At 51.2% G+C, this 26,655-nt stretch overlaps 1 protein-coding gene across 1 annotated transcript; it reads right to left on the bottom strand.

Moving 5' to 3' along the window:
- Positions 1–201: 201 nt before the first annotated feature.
- Positions 202–25,059, bottom strand: SNX27 (sorting nexin 27). Its single transcript, XM_056510966.1, has 12 exons — positions 24,790–25,059; positions 20,315–20,546; positions 19,014–19,206; positions 17,058–17,122; positions 13,534–13,638; positions 12,224–12,302; positions 9,801–9,964; positions 8,542–8,631; positions 6,611–6,760; positions 4,623–4,751; positions 2,978–3,037; positions 202–1,923 (listed from the first exon to the last, which is right to left on the bottom strand). Exons 1-12 carry the CDS (start codon positions 25,047–25,049, stop codon positions 1,876–1,878), a joined length of 1,575 nt encoding a protein of 524 aa, XP_056366941.1. The 5' UTR covers positions 25,050–25,059; the 3' UTR covers positions 202–1,875.
- Between the last annotated feature and the right edge of the window lie 1,596 nt (positions 25,060–26,655).

Here is a 26,655-nt window from a genome sequence, read left to right as displayed (position 1 = left end):
TTTTTTTTTGTTTTGTTTTTCTGTCGGAATAATAATAATAATAAAAAAAATAAAATAAATAAATAAAAAAAAAAACCAAAACAAACCACCACCTTAAAACAAAAAAAACCCCACTGAATTCCCAAAGTCCAGAAGTTTGAAACCATCCCTGGATTCCCCTGGATTTTGGGGGAAGCCCCCACAGGGGAAGGAGCACCAGAATTTCCTCAATAAATCAATTTATTTAAAAGAATATGTTACAATTAATTACACTAATGGGGCTTTACCCAGCCAGGAAACTGAGGAATGGGAAGAGGGAAAAATGGGAGAAGGGGGGGCAAGATTTTGTTTTTGTTGTTTTTTTGATTTCTCCCTTTATGGTTTTTTTTTGTTTTTTTTTTTTTTTTTTGGATTAAAAAATCCACAGGAAGATTCAATTCTCCTTGATCCACTGGAATTTGGAGACAGCAGGAAAATTGAGATCAAAACTGGGCTTTTCCTGGGATTTTACCCAAACTGGGGGTGCTGAAGGGGATTTTAGGAGGATTTTGGGGATCCCAAACCTCTCCCAGTTTCCCTCCCCATTCCTGGGTTTTCACAGCTTGGGGTTCCCAAGGACAAAGAAAATCCAATTAATTACAGGGATCCAATTAATGGAATTAATTCCCAGCTCTCAGCTGCTCCAGAGCTGAAGATTTGGGACTCCCCCCCAAAAAAAACCAAAAAAATCTCCCCTATCCCAGCTCCAGGAGGAGTGGGGAAAACCCCTTCCCAAAACGGGAATTTTTGGGAAAATCCCCAATTTTGGAGCAATTCTGGTGCATTCCAGAGGTTGGGAATGAGGCCAGGATGCTCCTGCTGGGTTTGCTTCCAAATATTCCCAAATTCACCCCAAATCCTGGTAGAACCAGCTCCAGGCCAGCCCAAAAAAAGGGGGGGAAAGGCTTTTCCAGGTGATTTTTTCCTCCCAAAACATGGAAAAATCCCACTCAAAACCAGGAAAAAAATGGATTTTTCAGAGGGTTTTTCCCCCATGGAAAACTCCTGCTCCAAACCAAGGAAAAAAAATAATTTCCAGCTTATTTTTCCTCCTGGGAACATCTTGACCAGTGGATCTGTTGAAAAATCCCATTCAAAGCCAGGGAAAAAATGAATTTTCCACCTTTTTCCTCCAGAACTATGGAAAAATCCTGCTCAAAACGAGGGAAAATGGTTTTTTCCAGGTTATTTTTCCTGCTTGGACACCCAAGTCATGGATAAAAAGTGCTCAAAAATAGGGAAAATTGGTTTTTTCAGGTGATTTTTCCTGCTGGGAGCTGCTCAGGATCCAGGAATTTCCCAGATCCCATCCCAAATCTCTGGAAAAACACCCCAAAATTCCCAAAAAAAGCGGGAATACGAATCCATGAGCGGGATCCTTGTGCCAGGAGAGGTGTTTCCTTGGAATTTGACTCCTTTTGGATGTTTTCCCCCATTTTTTTTTTTAATCCACGGTGATTAAAAAAAAAAATCAGATCAGGAGGAGAAACGAGCAGAAAATCCCTTTAAAAATCTGCTGCCACCCCATGGGATTTTAAATTATTCCCAGGGATGCCCAGGCAGGAATGGTTGGTTTTTTTTTTCCTCCTTATTTTTCCACATCTGACCAAGCAGAAACAATTTTTTTTTTAAATTCCAGTTGTAAAAAAAAAAAAAATTCCCAAAATTCCCATCCTGGAGCTGGATGTGAGTGGGAAAAAGGAGCCCCCTTGGGCTTTTCTTAGTTTGTTTTTTTTGTTTCTTCCTCTGGAATTGCATAAAGATGATGGGCACGAATGGATTTGGAATTAATGAGATTTAGTTTGGGGGGGCTTTAATACAATAACGGATTTTGGGGTTCCTGGGGAGCTGCCGGGGTTAAGTGGCCGCGTCCCTTTGCTGTGACCTGACCAGCTGGAAAAGGTTCTGGAAAAAAGGGAAAAGGGAAAAGGTGAAGGGGGAGAATCCTGGGATTGCTGCTGGGAAATGGGGGGGACTGGGACAGGCTGGGGCCTTCCCATCCCCAGCCCAATTTAAATTCCAATTTAAATTCCAATCCCAATCCCAATTTAAATTCCAATCCCAATTTAAATTCCAATTCCAATTTAAATTCCAATCCCAATTCCAATCCTAATTTCAATTCCAATTTAAATTCCAATCCCAATTCCAATTTAAATTTCAATTCCAATTTAAATTCCAATCCCAATCCCAATCCTAATTTCAATTCCAATTTAAATTCCAATCCCAATCCCAATTTAAATTTCAATTCCAATCCCAATCCCAATCCTAATTTCAATTCCAATTTAAATTCCAATCCCAATCCCAATCCTAATTTCAATTCCAATTTAAATTCCAATCCCAATTCAAATTCCCATCCCCATCTCAATTCTAATTTCAATTCTAATTTAAATTCCAAACCCAATCTCAATTCCAATTTAAATTCCAATTTAAATACCAATCCCAATTCCAATCCTAATTCCAATTTCACTTTCAATTTAAATTCCAATTTCACCTTCAATTTAAATTCCAATTCCAATCCCAATTCCAACCCTAATTCCAATTTCACTTTCAATTTAAATTCCAATTTCACTTTCAATTTAAATTCCAATTCCAACTTAAACTCCACCTCCAATCCCAATTCCAATTTCAATCCCAATTCCAATTTAAATTCTAATCCCAATCCCAATTCCAATTTCTAATTCCAATTCCAATCCCAATCCCAATTTAAATTCTAATCCCAATCCCAATCCCAATTCCAGCTCTTCCCCCCCTAAACCAGATCCACTCCCTGCTGCATTCCCAGATTTATCCTGGGTCATTCCCAGCTCCAGGAGCCTTTTCCCAACACCTGCAGCTCCTTTTTCCAGCTCTTCCAGAGCTGCTTTTCCCCATCCTGGGATTATCCAGTCATTCCCAGATTTAGGGAGCAGGATTTGCCACTGGAAACCAGCTGGGAAAAGGAAAAATTTGGAATTCTCACCTCCTTCCTCCACTTGAGCTCGCAGAACACTCGCTCGAAGCACTCGTGCATGTAATTGAACTGTGGGGAAAACGGGAATCAGGGAAAATCCAGGGGGAAGGAGGGAATCCAGAGGGGAACTGGGAATACTGGGGGATCCAGGGAGGAACCAGGAATTCCATCCCATTCCTGAGGGAATTCCGGGTGGGATCAGGACACTCACACGTCCCGTTCCTGAGAGAAATCTGGGTGGGATTTGAGGGAATTCCAGGGGGAATTTGTGGGAATTCCATGCAGGATTTAAGGGAATTCTGGGCGGGACTGGGACACCCATGATCCCATTCCTGAGGGAATTCCAGGCAAGAACTGAGAGAATTCTGGATGGAATCTCAGGGAATTCCAGGTAGGATATGAGGGAATTCTGGGTGGGATTTTCAGGGAATTCCAGGTGGGATTTTCAGGGAATTCCAGGTGGGATCTCAGGGAATTCCAGGTGGGATTTTCAGGAATCCCAGGCAGGATTTTAGGGAATCCCAGGCAGGATTTTCAGGGAATTCCAGGTGGGATCTCAGGGAATTCCAGGTGGGATTTTCAGGAATCCCAGGCAGGATTTTAGGGAATCCCAGGCAGGATTTTCAGGGAATTCCAGGCAGGATTTTCAGGGAATTCCAGGCGGGATTTTCAGGGAATTCCAGGTGGGATTTGCAAGAATCCCAGGCAGGATTTTCAGGGAATTCCAGGCGGGATTTTCAGGGAATTCCAGGTGGGATTTGCAAGAATCCCAGGCAGGATTTTCAGGGAATTCCAGGCGGGATTTTCAGGGAATTCCAGGTGGGATTTTCAGGAATCCCAGACAGGATTTTCAGGGAATTCCAGGCTGGATTTGCAAGAATCCCAGGCGGGATTTTCGGGAATCCCGGGTGGGATTTGAGAACTTTCGGGAATCCCAGGTGGGATTTGAGGATTTTCGGGAATCCCAGGTGGGATTTGAGGATTTCCAGGAATCCCAGGCAGGATTTGCAGGAAATTCCATGCAGGATTTTCAGGAATCCCAGATGGGATTTTCAGGGAATCCCAGGCGGGATTTTCAGGAATCCCAGGCAGGATCTCTGGGAATTCCAGGTGAGATTTGCAGGTATCCCAGGCAGGATTTTCAGGAATCCCAGGCAGGATTTGAGGATTTTCAGGAATTCTGGGTGGGATTTTCAGGAATTCTGGGTGGGATTTTCAGGAATACCAGGCGGGATTTTAGGGAATCCCAGACAGGATTTGCAAGAATCCCAAGTGGGATTTTAGGGAATCCCAGGTGAGATTTTCAGGAATCCCAGGCAGGATTTTCAGGAATCCCAGGCGGGATTTTCAGGAATCCCAGGCTGGATTTCCAGGAATCCCGGGCGGGATTTGAGGATTTCCAGGAATCCCAGGTGGGATTTGAGGATTTTCAGGAACCCCAGGCAGGATTTGAGGATTCTCAGGACCCCAGGCAGGATTTGAGGATTTTCAGGAATCCCAGGCAGGATTTGAGGATTCCAGGAGCCCAGGCAGGATTTGAGGATTTCAGGACCCCAGGCAGGATTTGAGGATTTCCAGGAATCCCAGGTGGGATTTGACGATTTCCAGGAATCCCAGGCAGGATTTGAGGATTCCAGGAGCCCGGGTGACTCACGTAGGGCGTGAAGATCTTGACCCAGCGCGGTTTCTTCTCGGCGCGCGCGTACTCGAAGCAGAAGGCCATGCCCTCCTCGTCCGTGTCCCAGCGCTGCATCTCCTCCCACTCAAACGCAATCACCTGGTTCTGGGGAACCCAAACCCCAACCCTGAGCTGGGAGCGAGCCCAGGGGAGGCCCTGGGGTCAGGGAAAATGGGGGTTTGGCTCAAGGAGGATTCCCAGAGTTATCCTGGGGAGCAACGGGCGGGCTGCGCTTCCCAAATCCCAGCAGGGAGCTCGGGGAGATCCCGGGGGGCTGGGATGATCCCAGGGGTTTGGGATGATCCCAGGGGTTTGGGGATTGGGATGATCCCAGGGGTTTGGGATGATCCCAAGGGTTTGGGGTTTGGGATGATCCCAGGGGTTTGGGATGATCTCAGGGGTTTGGGGATTGGGATGATCCCAGGGGTTTGGGATGATCCCAAGGGTTTGGGGTTTGGGATGATCCCAGGGATGTGGGGATGTGGGATGATCCCAGGGGTCTGGGATGACCCCAGGGATGTTGGGATGACCCCAGGGATTCGGGATGACCCCAGGGATACTGGGATGACCCCAGGGATGCTGGATGACCCCAGGGACCCGGGATGACCCCAGGGGTTTGGGATGACCCCAGGGATGTGGGATGACCCCAGGGATGTGGGATGACCCCAGGGATCCTGGGGATGACCCCAGAGATGTTGGGATGACCCCAGGGATTTGGGATGACCCCAGGGATGTTGGGGATGACCCCAGGGATGCTGGGATGACCCCAGGGATCCGGGATGACCCCAGGGATACTGAGATGACCCCAGGTATCTGGGATGACCCCAGGGATGCTGGGATGACCCCGGGGATCCGGGATGACCCCAGGGATGTTGGGGATGACCCCAGGGATGCTGGGATGACCCCAGGGATGTTGGGATGCCCCCAGGGGATTTGGGATGACCCCAGGGATCCGGGATGCCCCCAGGGGATGCTGGGATGACCCCAGGGATGCTGGGATGACCCCAGGGATGTTGGGATGACCCCAGGGATGTGGGATGACCCCGGGGATGTGGGGATGACCCCAGAGATGTTGGGGATGACCCCAGGGATGCTGGGATGACCCCAGGGATTCGGGATGACCCCAGGGATGCTGGGATGACCCCAGGGATGCTGGGATGACCCCAGGGACCCGGGATGACCCCAGGGGATTTGGGATGACCCCAGGGATGTGGGATGACCCCAGGGATGTGGGATGACCCCAGGGATCCGGGATGACCCCAGAGATGTTGGGGATGACCCCAGGGGATTTGGGATGACCCCAGGGATCCGGGATGACCCCAGGGATGTGGGATGACCCCAGGGATCCGGGATGACCCCAGGGATCCGGGATGACCCCAGGGATGCTGGGATGACCCCTGGGATGCTGGGATGACCCCAGGGATCCGGGATGACCCCAGGGATCCGGGATGACCCCAGGGATCCGGGATGACCCCAGGGGATTTGGGATGACCCCAGGGATGCTGGGATGACCCCAGGGATGTGGGATGACCCCAGGGATGCTGGGATGACCCCAGGGATGTTGGGGATGCCCCCAGGGGATTTGGGATGACCCCAGGGAGTTGGGATGACCCCAGGGATGCTGGGATGACCCCAGGGATCTGGGATGACCCCAGGGATGCTGGGATGACCCCAGGGATCCGGGATGACCCCAGGGAGTTGGGATGACCCCAGGGATGTGGGATGACCCCAGGGATGTGGGGATGCCCCCAGGGGATTTGGGATGACCCCAGGGAGTTGGGATGACCCCAGGGATCCGGGATGACCCCAGGGATCCGGGATGACCCCAGGGACCCGGGATGACCCCAGGGATGTTGGGATGCCCCCAGGGGATGCTGGGATGACCCCAGGGATGTTGGGATGCCCCCAGGGGATTTGGGATGACCCCAGGGACCCGGGATGACCCGTGGGTGGCAGGGCAGTACCTCCAGCTGCCCCTCCTCGGTGCAGGCGTGCAGTTTGAAGTGGCGGATGCTGATGGCAGAGATGACGTGGCCCTTGCGGCGCGAGTCGCACGAGCAGTGAGGGAAGGTGATCTCGTTGTAGCCCTCGCACGTCCGCAGCATGTTCAGGTACTGCGGGGACACGGGAGCACCGGGGTCACCGGCAGCACCGGGAACCCAGGGGAGTCACCGGGAGCACTGGGAATCCAGGGGGTCACAGGGAACCCAGGGGAGTCACCGGCAGCACCGGGAATCCAGGGGAGTCACCGGGAGCACCGGGATCACATGGAGTCACCGGGAGCACTGGGAATCCAGGGGGTCACCGGGAGCACTGGGATCACATGGAGTCACCGGGAGCACTGGGAATCCAGGGGGTCACCGGGAGCACCGGGAATCCAGGGGAGTCACCAGGAGCACCGGGAATCCAGGGGAGTCACCAGGAGCACCGGGAATCCAGGGAGTCACTGGGAATCCAGGGGAGTCACCGGGAGCACCGGGAATCCAGGGGGTCACCGGGAGCACCGGGAATCCAGGGGGTCACCGGGAATCCAGGGGAGTCACCGGGAGCACCGGGAATCCAGGGGGTCACCGGGAGCACCGGGAATCCAGGGGAGTCACCGGGAATCCAGGGGGTCACTGGGAGCACCGGGAATCCAGGGGGTCACAGGGAATCCAGGGGGTCACTGGGAGCACTGGGATCACATGGAGTCACCGGGAGCACCAGGAATCCAGGGGGTCACCGGGAGCACTGGGAATCCAGGGGAGTCACCGGGAGCACCGGGAATCCAGGGGAGTCACCGGGAGCACTGGGAATCCAGGGGAGTCACCGGGAGCACCGGGAATCCAGGGGAGTCACCGGGAGCACTGGGAATCCAGGGGAGTCACCGGGAGCACCGGGAATCCAGGGAGTCACTGGCAGCACCGGGAATCCAGGGGGTCACTGGGAGCACTGGGAATCCAGGGGGTCACAGGGAATCCAGGGGAGTCACCGGGAGCACTGGGATCACATGGAGTCACTGGGAGCACTGGGAATCCAGGGGAGTCACTGGGAGCACTGGGAATCCAGGGGGTCACCGGGAATCCAGGGGGTCACAGGGAATCCAGGGGGTCACCGGGAATCCAGGGGGTCACTGGGAATGACCAGGAATCCAGGGAGTCACCAGGCAGCCACCGGGATCACACGGAGTCACCGGGAATTCAGGGAGTCACTGGGATCACAGGGGCTCACCAGGATCACTGGGAGTCACTGGGAATCCAGGGGGTCACTGGGAGTCACTGGGAATCCAGGGGGTCAGAGGGAATCCAGGGAGTCACCAGGATCACTGGGATCACCAGGAGTCACTGGGATTACTGGGAGTCACTGGGATTACTGGGAGACACTGCATTACTGGGAGTCACCAGGAATCCAGGGAGTCACTGGGATCACAGGGGATCACCAGGATCACTGGGAATCCAGGGGGTCACAGGGAATCCAGGGGGTCACCAGGATCACTGGGATCACATGGGATCACCGGGAATCCAGGGAGTCACTGGGATCACAGGGGATCACCAGGATCACTGGGAATCACTGGGAATCCAGGGGATCACCAGGATCACTGGGAGTCACAGGGGCTCACTGGGATCACTGGGAGTCACTGGGATCTCAGGGGATCACTGGGAATCCAGGGAGTCACTGGGATCACCAGGACTCCAGGTGGTCACCAGGAATCCAGGGAGTCACTGAAAGTCACTGGGAGTCACTGGGAACCCAGGGATCACCGGTGATCTCAAATCTCCTCCCATTCCCACTCTCCTAAGTTGTTCCAGCCTGGCCTGGGACACTTCCAGAGCCGGGGAAACCCATGGATTCTCTGGAAAACCCATTCCAGAGTCTCTTCCTGGCCACATTCCCAGGAAATTCTGGGGTAACTCACCATGACCATCTTCCTCTGCTCACAGAGCTTCTGCAGCTGGTAGGATTTCTCCTCAGCTTTGATGTAGCCTTTCTTAACATCATCAACGGCCTGGGAACGGGGAAAAATGGGAAAAGTCCAGGAAAAATCCAGGAAAAATCCAGGATTTGGGATGGGGAGAGGAGGAAGAGCTTGGGGTGCCTGGATCTTATAAAAATGGGAATTCCTGCTGGGAATTCCTCACCTTAGGGAGGATCTTGAGCAGTTTGTGGGCGCCTCAATCCCATGGAAACAACCAAAATCCCAAAACTCTGGGATCAGCCATGGGACCCCAGAGGGAGTTTTCCTGAGGCCAAAGGGAACTCCAGAGGAATTCTGGGCAGGAATTCTGTACCTGGTGGAGTCCTTATGGAAGCCTGGGGTGCCTCAATCCCATAAAAAAGGGAAGAATTCCCAATGTTTGGATCAACCTTTGGACCAACCATCTTCCAATGGCCTGAATGAGTCCTCCAATGGAATTCCAGTTGGGAATTCCCCACCTGGTTGAGCCCTTCTGGGAGCTTGGGGTACCTGAATCCCAGAAAAATGGGAGGAATTCCCAATGTTTGGATCAACTCTTGGACCCAAAAGCCTTATAAGGACTTTTCCTGACCTGAAGGAGTATTCCAGAGGAATTCCAGCTGGGAATTCCACACCTGGTCGAGCCCTTCTGGGGATCTTGGAGTGCTTCAATCCCAGAAAAATGGGAGGAATTCCCAATGTTTGGATCAACCTTTGGACCCAACCATCTCCCAATGGCCTGAATGAGTTCTCCAATGGAATTCCAGCTGGGAATTCCCCACCTGGTTGAGGCTTTTTGGGAGCTTGGGGTACCTGAATCCCAGAAAAATGGGAGGAATTCCCAATGTTTGGATCAACCTTTGGACCCAACCATCTTCCAATGGCCTGAATGAGTTCTCCAATGGAATTCCAGCTGGGAATTCCCCACCTGGTCGAGCCCTTCTGGGGATCTTGGAGTGCTTCAATCCCAGAAAAATGGGAGGAATTCCCAATGTTTGGATCAACCTTTGGACCAACCATCTCCCAATGGCCTGAATGAGTTCTCCAATGGAATTCCAGCTGGGAATTCCTCACCTGGGGGCGGGTGGAATCTCGGGTTGACCCGAGAATTTTGCGGGCGCCTCAATCCCACGGAAACAACCAAAACCCCAAAACTCTGGGATCAAACCAAGCACCCCAGGAGGAGTTTTCCAGAGGAATTCCAGGCAGGAATTGTGCACCTGGTGGAAGAAGTAGGCCACGGCCAGGTCGTTGTCGTTGAGCAGCGCCTCCTCCTCGGTGGTGAAGAGCCACTTGCGCAGCGTCAGGCACGTCCCCGGCACGGCCGACGTGTAGTTCTGCACGTAGAGCTTGTGGGGGAACTCGTTGGGAGCCAGCTTCCTCACTGGGAGACACAGGGAAAAACATGGGAATGTCATGGGAAAGTCATGGGAAATCATGGGATGGCAAGGGGGGGACGGGGGTTCCAGGAGAGGCAAGAAATCGGAGTTAAAATGGGATTTTCCCGAGTAAAACCTTCAAAAGTTATCCCAAATCTGTCCAGGATGATCCCAAACCCTTCCAGGATGATCCCAAACCCCTCCAAGGATGATCCAAAAATCTTCCAGAACGATTCCCAAATCCTATAAATTGGCTCCCAAATCCACCAAGATGATCAAATATCCTTCCAGGATGATCCCAAACCATCCCTAAAATCCCAGGTGTGGTTCTGCACGTACAGCTTGTGGGGGAACTCGTTGGGAGCCAAATTCTCCACTGGGAGACACAGGGAAAAACATGGGAATGTCATGGGAAAGTCATGGGAAATCATGGGATGGCAAGGGGGGGACAGGGGTTCCAGGAGAGGCAAGAAATCGGAGTTAAAATGGGATTTTCCCACGTAAAACCTTCAAAAGTTATTCCCAAATCTGTCCAGAACGATCCCAAATCCTTCCAGGATGATCCCAAACCCCTCCAAGGATGATCCAAAAATCTTCCAAAATGATTCCCAAATCCTATAAATCGGCTCCCAAATCCACCAAGATGATCCCAAACCCTTCCAGGATGATCCCAAACCCTCCAGAATGCCTGGAATCGGGAGGAACATCCCTAAAATCCCAGGTGTGGTTCTGCACGTACAGCTTGTGGGGGAACTCGTTGGGAGCCAGCTTCCTCACTGGGAGACACAGGGAAAAACATGGGAATGTCATGGGAAATCATGGGAAATCATGGGATGGCAAGGGGGGGGGGAGGGGGGTTCCAGGAGAGGCAAGAAATCGGAGTTAAAATGGGATTTTCCCACATGAAATCCTGAAAAATTATAACAAATCCTTCAGAATCATCCCAAAATCTTCTCAAGTTATCAACAAATCCTCCACAATGGCTCCTAAATCCTCCAAGATGATCCCAAACCCTTCCAGGATGATCCAAAAATCTTCCAAAATGATTCCCAAATCCTATAAATTGGCTCCCAAATCCACCAAGATGATCCCAAACCCTTCCAGGATGATCCCAAATCCCTCCAGGATGATCCAAAAATCTTCCAAAATGATTCCCAAATCCTCTAAATTGGCTCCCAAATCCACCAAGATGATCCCAAACCCTTCCAGGATGATCCCAAACCCTCCAGAATGCCTGGAATCGGGAGGAACATCCCTAAAATCCCAGGTGTGGTTCTGCACGTACAGCTTGTGGGGGAACTTGTTGGGAGCCAAATTCTGCACTGGGAGACACAGGGAAAACATGGGAATGTCATGGGAAAGTCATGGGAAATCATGGGATGGCAAGGGGGGGACAGGGGTTCCAGGAGAGGCAAGAAATCGGAGTTAAAATGGGATTTTCCCACGTAAAACCTTCATAAATGAACCCAAATCTTTCCAGAATGATCCTAAATCCCCCAGGTCCTGAGGATCTTTCAGGATCTTTTCCATCCCAAAGCATTCCAGGACTCCTTGTCCTGCTTTTACAGGATTTTAGGAATAAATCCTTCCCTGTGCCAGGTTATTCCATGGATTCCATGGGTTCCCTGCAATCCAAACCCAGGTGATTCCATGGAATCCAAACCCAGGTGATTCCATGGATTCCCTGCAATCCAAACCCAGGTGATTCCATGGATTCCCTGCAATCCAAACCCAGGTTATTCTCTGCAATCCAATCCCAGGGGATTCCATGGATTCCCTGCAATCCAAACCCAGGTGATTCCATGGATTCCCTGCAATCCAAACCCAGGTGATTCCATGGAATCCAAACCCAGGTGATTCCCTGCAATCCAAACCCAGGTGATTCCATGGAATCCAAACCCAGGTGATTCCCTGCAATCCAAACCCAGGTGATTCCATGGATTCCCTGCAATCCAAACCCAGGTGATTCCATGGATTCCCTGCAATCCAAACCCAGGTTATTCTCTGCAATCCAATCCCAGGGGATTCCATGGATTCCCTGCAATCCAATCCCAGGTGATTCCATGGATTCCCTGCAATCCAGACCCAGGTGATTCCATGGATTCCCTGCAATCCAAACCCAGGTGATTCCATGGATTCCCCACCCCTGGAATCATCCAAACCCAGCCTGGCACGACGGGAACCCCCCAAATTCCCCAATCCCACCCCAAGGATCCCCTCCATTCCCATTTTTCCCCCCTCAATCCCAGGAATTCCAGGCTCACCAAAGGAGTGGTTGATGACCTCGAAGAGGGCGAAGTAGTTGGCAGTGACACTGTCCATGCCCACCTTGGCAGCCACGGCCTGGAAAACGCCGGGAAAACGGGATCAGCATTCCCAGGAACCCCCTGACCACGGAAAACCCGGTTGGAACTCTGCCAGCACAGCCAGGCCAGCTCCTCATTCCACCCCAAATTTATTCCCCCCATTCCCAGGGTGTGCTGTCCCCACAATTCCAGTCTGGATTCCCTCAGGAAAATCCCCTCTGGGATCATCCTCAGTGCCAAAACTTGGAGTGGAATTCTATGGGTTGTGTCCTGAACACACCCAAATCCCATTAATCCACAGGATTCTGGAATTCCAGCAGAGTTTTCAGTTCCTTTTTCCAAAGGGTCTCCTCTCTGTTGTTTTATTCCCCATAATTCATGGATCCAGTGGATCCTAATCCTCAAAAAATGGGGAAAAAATCCAGGTGGAAAGAGGAAAATTCAGGTGGGAAAGAGGAAAATCCAGGTGGGAAAGAGGAAAATCCAGGTGGGAAAGGAGAAAAATCCAGGTGGGAAAGGAGAAAAATCCAGGTGGGAAAGGAGGAAAAATCCAAGTGGGAAAGGAGGAAAAATCCAGGTGGGAAAGGAGGAAAAATCCAAGTGAGAAAAAGGAAAATCCAGGTGGGAAAGGAGGAAAAATCCAGGTGGGAAAGGAGGAAAAATCCAGGTGGGAAAGGAGGAAAAATCCAGGTGGGAAAGGAGGAAAAATCCAGGTGGGAAAGGAGGAAAAATCCAGGTGGGAAAGGAGGAAAAATCCAAGTGAGAAAAAGGAAAATCCAGGTGGGAAAGGAGGAAAAATCCAGGTGGGAAAGGAGGAAAAATCCAGGTGGGAAAGGAGGAAAAATCCAAGTGATAAAAAGGAAAATCCAGGTGGGAAAGGAGGAAAAATCCAGGTGGGAAAGGAGGAAAAATCCAGGTGGGAAAGGAGGAAAAATCCAGGTGGGAAAGGAGGAAAAATCCAAGTGAGAAAAAGGAAAATCCAGGTGGGAAAGGAAAATACAGATGGAAGGGAGGAAAATTCAGGCGAGAAAGGAAAACTGAGGTGAGGGGAAGGAAAATCCAAGTGAGAAAAAGGAAAATCCAGGTGGGAAAGGAGGAAAATTCAGGTGGGAAAGGAGGGAAATCCAGGTGGAGGAGAGGAAAATTCAGAAAGGAAAACTGAGGTGAGGGGAAGGAAATTCCAGGTTTAAAAGGAAAATCCAGGTGGGGGTGGGGAAATGGGAATTCTTGGTGGGAAGGACAGTTCCTGGGGGAAGGAAGGGGCTCACCTGGTACACCTGGTCTGTGGTGCTGTTCTTCTTCACCCTGACTGTGACTGTGGTGACGTCCGGGAGCGCCACGCGCAGCTCCACGTCCGAGACGCCGTTGTAGTTCTGGGAAAAATCCCCAAAAATCAGGGAATCCTGGTTTGGGATCACTCAAAATACCTCAGCAGGAAAAATTCCCACCCCCAAAAATGAGGGAATCTTGCTTTGGGATCACTCAAAATCCTCCAGCAGGAAAAATTCCCCCAAAAATCAGGGAATCTTGGTTTGGGATCACTCAAAATATCTCAGTAGGAAAAATTTCCCCAAAAATCAGGGAATCCTGGTTTGGGATCACTCAAAATACCTCAGCAGGGAAAATTCCCAAAAAATCAGGGAATTCTGGTTTGGGATCACTCAAAATACCTCAGCAGGGAAAATCCCCCCCCAAAAATCAGGGAATTCTGATTTGGGATCACTCAAAATACCTCAGCAGGGAAAATCCCCCCCCAAAAATCAGGGAATCCTGGTTTGGGATCACTCAAAATACCTCAGCAGGAAAAATTCCTACCCCCAAATCAGGAAATTCTGATTTTCCAGCAATTTGGGATCACTCAAAATCCCTCAGCATGGAAAATCCCCACAAAAATCACAGAATCTTGCTTTGGGATCACTCAAAATACCTCAGCAGGGAAAATCCCCCCCAAAAATCAGGGAATCCTGGTTTGGGATCACTCAAAATCCCTCAGCAGGGAAAACCCCCCCCAAAAATCAGGGAATCCTGCCTTGGGATCACTCAAAATCCCTCAGCAGGGAAAATCCCGCCCCCCCCAAAATCAGGGAATTCTGGTTTGGGATCACTCAAAATACCTCAGCAGGGAAAATCCCCCCAAAAATGAGGGAATCTTGCTTTGGGATCACTCAAAATCCCTCAGCAGGAAAAATTTCCCCAAAAATGAGGGAATTCTGGTTTGGGATCACTCAAAATATCTCAGCAGGGAAAATCCCCCCAAAAATCAGGGAATCCTGGTTTGGGATCACTCAAAATCCCTCAGCAGGGAAAATCCCCCCCCCCCAAAAATCAGGGAATCTTGTCTTGGGATCACTCAAAATACCTCAGCAGGGAAAATCCCCCCCCAAAAATCAGGGAATCCTGGTTTGGGATCACTCAAAATCCCTCAGCAGGGAAAATCCCGCCCCCCCCAAAATCAGGGAATCCTGGTTTGGGATCAATCAAAATACCTCAGCAGGGAAAATCCCCCGCCAAAAATGAGGGAATCTTGTCTTGGGATCACTCAAAATACCTCAGCAGGGAAAATTCCCTCCCAAATCAGAAAATCCTGTTTTTCCAGCAATTTGGGATCACTCAAAATCCCTCAGCAGGGAAAATCCCCCCAAAAATCAGGGAATCTTGCTTTGGGATCACTCAAAATCCTCCAGCAGGAAAAATTCCCCCAAAAATCAGGGAATTCTGGTTTGGGATCACTCAAAATACCTCAGCAGGAAAAATTCCCCCAAAAATGAGGGAATCTTGCCTTGGGATCACTCAAAATACCTCAGCAGGAAAAATTCCTACCCCCAAATCAGGAAATTCTGATTTTCCAGCAATTTGGGATCACTCAAAATCCCTCAGCAGGGAAAATCCCCCAAAAATCAGGGAATCCTGGTTTGGGATCACTCAAAATCCCTCAGCAGGGAAAATCCCCCAAAAATCAGGGAATCCTGGTTTGGGATCACTCAAAATCCCTCAGCAGGGAAAATCCCCCCCCCAAAAATCAGGGAATCCTGGTTTGGGATCACTCAAAATCCCTCAGCAGGGAAAATCCCCCCCCCCCCCAAAAATCAGGGAATCCTGGTTTGGGATCAATCAAAATACCTCAGCAGGGAAAATCCCCCCCCAAAAATGAGGGAATCTTGTCTTGGGATCACTCAAAATACCTCAGCAGGGAAAATTCCCTCCCAAATCAGAAAATCCTGTTTTTCCAGCAATTTGGGATCACTCAAAATCCCTCAGCAGGGAAAATCCCCCCAAAAATCAGGGAATCTTGCTTTGGGATCACTCAAAATCCTCCAGCAGGAAAAATTCCCCCAAAAATCAGGGAATTCTGGTTTGGGATCACTCAAAATACCTCAGCAGGAAAAATTCCCCCAAAAATGAGGGAATCTTGCCTTGGGATCACTCAAAATACCTCAGCAGGAAAAATTCCTACCCCCAAATCAGGAAATTCTGATTTTCCAGCAATTTGGGATCACTCAAAATCCCTCAGCAGGGAAAATCCCCCAAAAATCAGGGAATCCTGGTTTGGGATCACTCAAAATCCCTCAGCAGGGAAAATCCCCCAAAAATCAGGGAATCCTGGTTTGGGATCAATCAAAATACCTCAGCAGGGAAAATCCCCCCCCCAAAAATCAGGGAATCCTGGTTTGGGATCACTCAAAATCCCTCAGCAGGGAAAATCCCCCCAAAAATCAGGGAATCTTGCTTTGGGATCACTCAAAATCCTCCAGCAGGAAAAATTCCCCCAAAAATCAGGGAATTCTGGTTTGGGATCACTCAAAATACCTCAGCAGGAAAAATTCCCCCAAAAATGAGGGAATCTTGCCTTGGGATCACTCAAAATACCTCAGCAGGAAAAATTCCTACCCCCAAATCAGGAAATTCTGATTTTCCAGCAATTTGGGATCACTCAAAATCCCTCAGCAGGGAAAATCCCCCCAAAAATGAGGGAATCTTGCTTTGGGATCACTCAAAATCCTCCAGCAGGAAAAATCCCCCCAAAAATCAGGGAATTCTGGTTTGGGATCACTCAAAATACCTCAGCAGGAAAAATTCCCCCAAAAATGAGGGAATCTTGCCTTGGGATCACTCAAAATACCTCAGCAGGAAAAATTCCTACCCCCAAATCAGGAAATTCTGATTTTCCAGCAATTTGGGATCACTCAAAATCCCTCAGCAGGGAAAAATTCCCCAAAAATCAGGGAATCCTGGTTTGGGATCACTCAAAATATCTCAGCAGGGAAAATCCCCCCAAAAATGAGGGAATCTTGCTTTGGGATCACTCAAAATCCCTCAGCAGGAAAAATTCCCCCAAAAAATCAGGGAATCTTGGTTTTCCAGCAATTTGGGATCACTCAGAATCTCCCAGCAGGGAAAATTCCCCAAAATCAGGAATTGGGAATCCGTGTTCCCTGGATCCTGAAGGATTGGGGGGATTGGAGGAATTCTAGGAGCTTGGGGTGCCTCAATCCCATAAAAATGGTTGGAATTGTCCCCAAATCCATGGATGTGGCACTTGGGGACATAAATCAGGGGTGGCCCTGGGGATACTTGGACTGAGGAGCTCTGAGGGTTTTTCCAGCCTTGGAGATTGCATGGAAGATTTGGGGGTTTTTTTCATGGAATTCTGCTGGGCCAAGCCTCAATCCCATAAAAATTAGCTGGAATTGACCCCAAACCCATGGATGTGGAACTTGGGGATGGTTTTCCCACCTTGGCAATTCCATGGAAGGGTTTTTTCCATGGAATTCTGAGGGATGATGTCACCCACCTCGTCTGACTCCGACAGGAACTCCTGCATGATGTCGCTCTCGCCGATGACCCGGATGGAGCAAACTGAGGGACAGAGTGAAACACGGGGTCAGGGGATTTGGGATCAGGGGGAATCTGGGATCAGGGGGGAATTCGGGATGAAGGAATTTTGGGATTTCTGAATTGAGATGAGGAGAGATTTTGGGATGAGGGATTTCAGGACGAGGAGAAATTTCGTGATTGGGATGGGGATGAGGATGGATTTCAGGATGAGGAGGGATTTTGGGATGAGGGATTTCAGGACAAGGAGAAATTTCGTGATTGGGATGGGGATGAGGATGGATTTCAAAATGAGGAGGGATTTTGGGATGAAGGAGTTCGGGATGAGGAGGAATTTTGGGATGTCAAGATTAGGATGAGGAGGAATTTTGGGATTTCAGGATTGGGATGAAGTGGGAATTCGGGATTTGAGGGGGATGAGGGATTTTGGGATGAAGGATTTGGATGAGGAGGAATTTTGTGGAGGGATTTCAGGATTGGGATGGATTGCAGGATGAGGATGGATTTCAGGATGAGGAGGAATTTTGGGATTTCAGGATTGGGATGAGAAGGGATTTTGGGATAAGGAATTTCAGGATGAGGAGGGAATTCAGGATAAAGGAGGATTTGGGATGAGGGAATTTGGGATTAAGAGGAATTTTGGCATGAGGGATTTCGTGATGAGGTGGGATTTTGGGATTAGGGATTGGGATGAAGTAGGAATTCGGGATGTGGTGAGAATTTAGGATGAGGTGGGATTTTGGGGTGAGGGATTTGGGTGAGGGGTTTTGAGGTGAGGATTGGGATGAGAAGGGGTTTTGGGGTAAGGGGGGGATTTTGAGACGGGATTTCAGGATGAGAAGAGATTTCAGTATGAGGGATTGGGATGAGGAGGGATTTCAGGATTTCAGATGGATTTCAGGATGAGGATGGATTTCAGGATTTCAGAAGGATTTTGGAATTTTGGGATTGGGATGAGGAGGGATTTCAGGACGAGGATGGATTTCAGAATTTCAGGATTGGGATGAGGAGGGATTTCTGGATTTGGGATGGATTTCAGGATTTCAGATGGATTTCAGGATTTCGGATGGATTTAGGAATTTCAGGATGAGGATGGATTTCAGGACGAGGAAGAATTTTGGAATTTCAGGATTGGGATGAGGAGGAATTTCAGGACGAGGATGGATTTCAGAATTTCAGGATTGGGATGAGGAGGGATTTCTGGATTTGGGATGGATTTCAGGATTTCAGATGAATTTCAGGACAAGGATGGATTTCAGGATTTCGGATGGATTTAGGGATTTCAGGATGAGGAAGAATTTCAGAATTTCAGGATTGGGATGAGGAGGCATTTCAGGATTTGGGATGGATTTCAGGAGTTCGGATGGATTTCAGGATTTGGGATGGATTTCAGGATTTCAGGATTGGGATGAGGAGGGATTTCAGGATTTGGGATGGATTTCGGAATTTCAGGATGAGGATGGATTTCAGGACGAGGAAGAATTTCGGGATTGGGATGAGGAGGGATTTCAGGATTTGGGATGGATTTCAGGATTTCGGATGGATTTAGGAATTTCAGGATGAGGATGGATTTCAGGACGAGGAAGAATTTTGGAATTTCGGGATTGGGATGAGGAGGGATTTCAGGATTGGGATGGATTTCAGAATTTCAGGATTGGGATGAGGAGGGATTTCAGGACGAGGATGGATTTCAGAATTTCAGGATTGGGATGAGGAGGGATTTCAGGACGAGGATGGATTTCAGAATTTCAGGATTGGGATGAGGAGGGATTTCAGGATTTCGGATGGATTTTGGAATTTCAGGATTGGGATGAGGAGGGATTTCAGGATTTTGGACGGATTTCGGAATTTCAGGATTGGGATGAGGAGGCACTTCAGGACCTGGGGATGGATTCTGGGCAGCCCAGCCCCCTACCCTTCTCCAGGTACTCCTCCAGGCCCCTCCTGCGGGCGTCCAGCTGCTGCTCGGACAGCGAGAACGGCCACTTGCCGGGCAGGCGCGGGAAGGTGAAGTTGGCGAATTCCCGCTTCAGGTTCTGGTGCAGGATGGCGAATTCCCGGTAGCGCTTGGAGCACAGCTGCCTCCCCGCCATGTAAACGTTGTACACCTGGGGAGACAGCCCCAGAACCACAGCTGGTCCCCAGAACCCCCTCCTGGAGAGAGAGGGCTTGGGAATGAGCCCGGAGCTGGGGGTGTGCCTGCTGATCCCGCTGTTCCAGGGACTCAGGAATCCCAGATTTTGGGATTCAGGGTCATGGATACTTCCCACAGGATACTGAGAGATCCCAAACTCCTCATGTTCTATTCAAAGCCCCAAATTCTGGGATTCAGGGTCATGGATATTTCCCACAGGATACTGAGAGATCCCAAACTCCTCATGTTGTGTCCAAAGTCTCAAATTTTGGGATTCAGGGTCATGGATACTTCCCACAAGACACTGAGAGATCCCAAAATCCTCCTGTTGTGTCCAAAGTCCCAAATTTTGGGATTCAGGGTCATGGATACTCTCTCCAAGACACTGAGAGATCCCAAACTATCTGTGTTCTATTCAAAGCCCCAAATTTTGGGATTCAGGGCCATGGATATTTCCCACAGGATACTGAGAGATCCCAAACTCCTCATGTTGTGTCCAAAGTCTCAAATTTTGGGATTCAGGGTCATGGATACTCTCTCCAAGACACTGAGGGATTCCAAACTCCCCATTTTCCACCCAAAGCCCCAAATTTTGGGATTCAGGATCATGGATACTTCCCATGAGACACCCCAAACTCCTCATGTTGTGTCCAAAGTCCCAAATTTTGGGATTCAGGCCCAAAACTCTTTCTCCTGAGAAATCCTGCTGTTGTGAAGAAGAATCCTCACATTCTGGGGAAAATCCTGTTGTTTTAGGTCAAGCCCTGATACTTTAGGGCAAACCTTGTTCTTTTAGAGTAAAGCCCTGCTAATTTGGGAAAAACCCTAATTTTTTTGGGGGGAAACCCTGATTTCTCAGGAAAACCCCAATTTTCTGGGAAAAACCCTGGTATTTTAAGGTAAAACCTTGCCATTTTTAGGGAAGAACCCTGCTTTTTTGAGTCAAACCTTTCTATTTTAGCTCAAACCTGCTGTTTCAGTGCAAACAACCCCCATACCCTCACAACAAACCCCGAAACAACCGAGACCCCAGACCTGCAGATTCTCCCTCATTTCCCTGGGGGGGTTAAACCAATCCTCACCACGAACTTCTCCCCGCTCTGCTCCACGTGTTTGTAGGTGGGGATGGAGATGGGCACCGCCTGTTTCTCGCTGTAGTCGTAGAAAGGGGGGCCCAGGGGCTCCTCGGGGGGCTCCAGGCTCTCGGCCTCGTGCGGCGGCACCGACAGCACCGTCAGCACCAGCTCCTTCTCGCCGGCCCGGATCAGATCCACCACCTGCTTGTGGGTGGCTCCTTCCACGTTCACACCGTTCCTGGAGGGAATAAATCCCAAATTCCCACTGAATTCCCATCCACCACCTGCTTGTGGGTGGCTCCTTCCACGTTCACACCATTCCTGGAGGGAAAAAAATCCCAAATTCCCACTCAATTCCCATCCGTGTTCACTCCATTCATCTATGGAATAAATCCCAAATTCCCACTGAATTTCCATCCGTGTTCACCCCATTCCTCTATGGAATAAATCCCAAATTCCCACTGAATTCCCATCCACCACCTGCTTGTGGGTGGCTCCTTCCACGTTAACACCATTCCTGGAGGGAAAAAATCCCAAATTCCCACTGAATTCCCATCTGTGTTCACCCCATTCCTGCATGGAATAAATCCCAAATTCCCACTCAATTCCCATCCACCACCTGCTTGTGGGTGGCTCCTTCCACGTTCACCCTGTTCCTGAAGGGAATAAATCCCAAATTCCCACTCAATTCCCATCCACCACCTGCTTGTGGGTGGCTCCTTCCACGTTCACCCCATTCCTGTATGGAATAAATCCCAAATTCCCACTCAATTCCCATCCACCACCTGCTTGTGGGTGGCTCCTTCCACGTTCACACCATTCCTGCATGGAATAAATCCCAAATTCCCACTAAATTCCCATCTGTGATCACCCCATTCCTGTATGGAATAAATCCCAAATTCCCACTCAATTCCCATCCGTGTTCACCTCATTTCTGTATGGAATAAATCCCAAATTCCCACTGAATTCCCATCTGTGATCACCTCATTCCACTATGGAATAAATCCCAAATTCCCACTCAATTCCCATCCATCAATGGGTTATGGGTGGATTTTTCCACGTTCACCCCATTCCTGAAGGGAAAAATCCCAAATTCCCACTGAATTCCCATCTGTGTTCACACCATTCCTGGATGGAATAAATCCCAAATTCCCACTGAATTCCCATCCACCACTGGGTTATGGGTGGATTTTTCCAGGTTCACCCCATTCCTGTATGGAACAAATCCCAAATTCCCACTGAATTCCCTCCATGTTCACCCTGTTCCTAAAGGGAAAAATATCCCAAATTCCCATGGGTCACTGCCACCACTGGGTTATGGGTAGCTCCCTCCATATTCACCCCGTTCCTAAAGGAACAAATCCCAAATTCCCACTGAATTCCTTCCATGTGCATTCTGTTCCTAAATAGAAAAATCCCAAATTCCCACTGAATTCCTTCCATGTTTACTCCATTCCTAAATGGAAAAATATCCCAAATTTCCATGGATCAGATCCATCACTGGGTTATGTATGGGTGGATCCTTCTACCTTCACCCCATTCCTAAATGGACAAATCCCAAATTCCCACTGAATTCCCATGGATCAGATCCACTTGTGGGTGGCTCCCTCCACATCACCTCGTTCCTGTATGGAAAAATATCTCAAATTTCCATGGAGCAGAACTATCACTGGGTTATGGGTGGATCTTTCCAGGTTCAACCCGCTCCTAAATGGAAAAAATTCCTCAACGGAACAAATCTCAAATTCCCACTGAATTCCTTCCATGTTCACCCCGTTCCTAAAGGGACAAATATCCCAAATTTCCACTGAATTCCCTCCATTTCACTTCATTCCTAAAGGGAACAAATCCCAAATTCCCACTGAATTCCTTCCATGTTCACCCCATTCCTAAAGGGAAAAATATCCCAAATTTCCACTGAATTTCTTCCATGTTCACCCTGTTAATAAAGAAACAAATCCCAAATTTCCACTGAGTTCCCTCCATGTTCACCCCGTTCCTAAAGGGAAAAATATCCCAAATTCCCATGGATATTGAAATATTGGGGTACAAGGCTATTGGAGAATTGGAATACAGGAATACTGGAATATTCACATATTGGATTGCAGCAATACTGAAATACTGAAACACAGGAATATTGAAATATTGGAATACTGGGATATTGGAATATTGGGATATTGGGATACAAGGCTATTGGAAAATTGGAATACTGGAATATTGAAATACTGGGATACAGGAATGCTGAAATATTGAAATATTTGGATACAGAAACACTGGATTATTGAAATACTGGGATACAGAAACACTGGAATATGGCAAGAGCCAACCTGGCAGCCCTACAGGACACAGGGACAAATTAAAGCCACTTCTCCCAAGAAATAAATGGAAAAACCAAGAGGAAATTCCCAATCCTTCCAGCTCCCACAGGGATACCAGGGATTGGGAGACCACAAGCAAACCTCCTTCATTAACCATCATTAAGCCAAATAAATAACCCCAGGGCTTAATTATTTCACACACCATGTCCCAGTCATCACCTGGCACCAGCCACTGAATCCCAAAATTCCAAACCTCTCTCTCATGCCAAACCCAGTTTTAAATCTACCCCAAAACGCTCAAAAATGAGGGAAAATTTCCTCCCACTGCCCATAAAACCCTCCCCCTTCAGCCTGGGAATGCTGCTCCCCCAACTGGCTCATCCAGGTGCAGAATTCCCCCAATCTCCCCCCGCTCCCAGAGCTTCTCCTGCACAGAAAAAATCAAAGAATTGGGAATTTGGGTCAGCTGGGACAGAGCCAAATCCCAGCTGGGATTTCTGCAGGATTCACCTGCCACAGGCAGGTCCTGACAGCTTCTCACACCCCTTGGACTTGCAGAGCTGGCAGCAAAACTTTCCTGCAGCTCAGAAATCCCTGGAATTAATCAGTAATTGGGCTCAACCAACCCAGAGCCAAGTGCAACAGCAGCAGAATCCAGAGGGATCCCTGAAAATTGCTGGGATTTGAGGGGTTTCACCCCAAAAACAGCCACAAAGTTTAAGGATTTTTTGGGAGATGAGTTTCCACACAGCAGGAATATCAGGAATATTCCCATGGGGAGGTGTTTTCTGGGTCAAAGCTACAATTTTGGGAGGCAAAAAGCAGCAGCTGGAGAATACGAGGTTCAGGAATGGGAAGAAATATTTCCACGTTGAAACCCGAAAGTTTTATCCCTAAAAAATGTTCCTTTGCACTCCCCAGGACTGTCCTAACATTGAAATCCAAGGGTTTTATCCTTAAAAAAACACCCCATTCCCTTCCTATGAGAGTGTCCAGGTTGGAATCCAAGGGTTTTTCCCTAAAAATGCCCCTCTGGCCTCCCCACCAGGGACCCCACGTTGAAATCCAAGAGTTCCCCAGTTAGAGGTTCCCCAAAATTCCCAGTCAGGGGTGAGAGGCTCAGCTTCCTTCTTTGGGACCCCTCCCTAATTCCCAGTGTGGCTCAGCCCCCTCAGGACCCCCCCAAAAATCCTCAGTGAGGGGTGGGAGGCTCAGTCTCCCCTTCTTTGGGAACCCCCCCCCTAATTCCCAGTGAAGCTCAGCCCCTTCAGGACCCCCCCAGATTCCCACCCAAGGGTTGGGGGGTCATGTCCCCCCTCATGACACCTTCACCAGGAGACCCTCAGGACCCCCAAATTTACACCCAAGGGTTGGGGGGGTCATGTCACCCCTCATGACACCCTCACCAAGGGACCCTCAGCCCCCTCAAGACCCCCCAAACCCCCCCCAAGCCCCGTGGTTCTCAATCCCCCTCACGCCAAAGGACCTGCAGAGCCCCCTCAGCATCCCCAGCACCCCAAAACGGCTCGGGGTCGCCTCAGAGCCCCCTCAGGACCCCCCATTCCCCCTCAGAGCCCCCTCAGGAACCCCCCATTCCCCCTCAGTTCCCCCTCAGGACCCCCCATTCCCCCTCAGTTCCCTCTCAGGACCCCCCATTCCCCCTCAGAACCCCCTCAGGAACCCCCCCATTCCCCCTCAGGACCCCCCATTCCCCCTCAGAGCCCCCTCAGGAACCCCCCCATTCCCCCTCAGGACCCCCCATTCCCCCTCAGAGCCCCCTCAGGAACCTCCATTCCCCCTCAGAGCCCCCTCAGGAACCCCCATTCCCCCTCAGAGCCCCCCATTCCCCCTCAGTGCCCCCCTCAGCATCCCCCATTCCCCCTCAGGACCCCCCATTCCCCCTCAGAGCCCCCTCAGGAACCCCCATTCCCCCTCAGAGCCCCCTCAGGAACCCCCCATTCCCCCTCAGGACCCCCCATTCCCCCTCAGAGCCCCCTCAGGAACCCCCCATTCCCCCTCAGAGCCCCCTCAGGACCCCCCATTCCCCCTCAGAGCCCCCCATTCCCCCTCAGAGCCCCCCATTCCCCCTCCCCCGGCCGTGTAGGGGCCGTTCCCGGGGCCGGCTGCCGGGGGGCTGTGGGTGGGCGGCCCCCCCGTACTCACACCTCCAGGATGCGGTCCCCCTTGCGCACCCCGGCGCGGTCCGCGGCCCCTCCGCCCAGCACGGCGCTGACGTGCTGCAGCGGCGCGTACAGCTCGCCGTTGATGCTGCGCAGCTGCCCGCCTTCGCTCACTTGCCCGCGGACATTAAAGCCGTAGCCGGACTCGGACTTGACGATGCGGACGACGCGGGGCCCGCCCGGGGGTCCCTCCCCGGCCCCGTTCCGCGCCCCCGGCCGCGCTTCGCCCTCCTCGTCCGCCATCTTGGCCTCCGCGCACGGCGCGCGTCACGAGACCGGGCCCGCGCCGGCCGCCGTACGGACACACCCCCCCCGCCCGCGCCGCGAGGGCTGATGGGAAATGGAGTCCGCGGAGATGCCGAGCGCCGTTAGCGCGCCCCAGGCCGCGGGGGGTGATGGGAAATGTAGTCAGGAAGACGGAGAGGCGGGGACAGCGCGGCGCGTGCGCTGTGGGCGTGGGAATGGGGTGTTGCCATGGGGACGGGGCTGTTGTCATGGGAAGGAATAGTTGTTGCCATGGAAACCGAGGGGCTGTTAAGATGGAAATGGGGAGTGGGGGGCATGGGAACGCAGGTTACAGGTGCCATGGGCTTGGGGGGATATTGCCATGGTAACGAGAGGGGCGTGGGAACTGGGAGGGGGCTGTTGCCATGGGAACAGAAGGGTGTTGTTGCCATGGCACTGGGGGCCTGTGGGGACAGGGAGTTGCTGACATGAGAACGGGGGCTGTTGCCATGGAAACGGGATGCTGTCGCTGTGGGGACGGGGTTGCGTTGCCGTTGGAACAGGGGGTGTGGTTTCCCTGGGAGCCTCAGATTTTGGGGTGACCCCGGGCCCAGCACAGCCCCCAAAGTGCTGCTGGTTTGAGGGAGGCACCTCAGGCAGATTCCGGGGTGCTCTGGGTCTGTGCCCCCCGACTCCCAGGGGCTTTCTCCTCTCTTCATTTCCATTTCCTTCCTTTAATCCCTCAAATTCACAGCCCCCTGTTCGTGCCTTGATGATCCTGGGGGGCACCTGAGCAGGGAATGGGCTGGGGGAGCCCCAGGGTGGAAGAAGAGAGGGTGAGGGGTCAGCAGGAAGGGGTGGGGAGGCTGTGGGGGATGGGGGTGTCCGGCTGTGCCCCCCAACACTTTCACTTTCTGTGAAAAGAGAAAATTTCTTTCACTTTCTTCTCCCTGTGAGAGTCACACGGGGGCGGGTTCTGTCCAGGGGGTGACACATCCAGGGGTCCCTGTCCCCGTTCTGGGGGTGACACATCCAGGGGTCCCTGTCTCGGAGGTGACACATCCAGGGGTCCCTGTCCCCGTTCTGGGGGTGACACATCCAGGGGTCCCTGTCCCTGTCCCCGTTCTGGGGGTGACACATCCAGGTGTCCCTGTCCAGGGGGTGACACATCCAGGGGTCCCTGTCCCCGTTCTGGGGGTGACACATCCAGGGGTCCCTGTCCCCATTCAGGGGGTGACACCCCCGGGGCACCGGGCAGGGCTGGAGCTGGGCCGGGCTCTGCCCGATTTGGGGGCTCCCCCGGGCGCCCCCGGCTCCGGCCCGGGGCTCTCGGGGCGCTGCCGCTGCTGCCGGCTCCAGCTCGGCCCGGGGCTCGGCAGCTGCGGGATCGGGGCCCGTGGCCACCCCGAGGTCCCCGAGCCTTGGCCGGTGTCACCGAGAGGGGACAAACAGGGAGCGGCGGCTCCTTCCCCCCTGCGGGGGAAGCGGTGCGGAAATGCAGCGATTGATGGTTCGGTGCCTGTCCCCAGGGCACCGAGAGAGCCCCAAAAATCCCGCAAATCCCACCAGGATCTGCTCAACAACCCGAGCGGGACCCTCCTCGCTCCGAGCCGAACAAACCAAA

The sequence above is a fragment of the Oenanthe melanoleuca genome, chromosome 25 (genome assembly GCF_029582105.1).
Source record: "Oenanthe melanoleuca isolate GR-GAL-2019-014 chromosome 25, OMel1.0, whole genome shotgun sequence".
In the NCBI taxonomy this organism is placed as follows: domain Eukaryota; kingdom Metazoa; phylum Chordata; class Aves; order Passeriformes; family Muscicapidae; genus Oenanthe; species Oenanthe melanoleuca.
The sequence above is the reverse complement of the archived record's forward strand: the minus strand, read 5'-3'. Positions and strand labels throughout refer to the sequence as shown.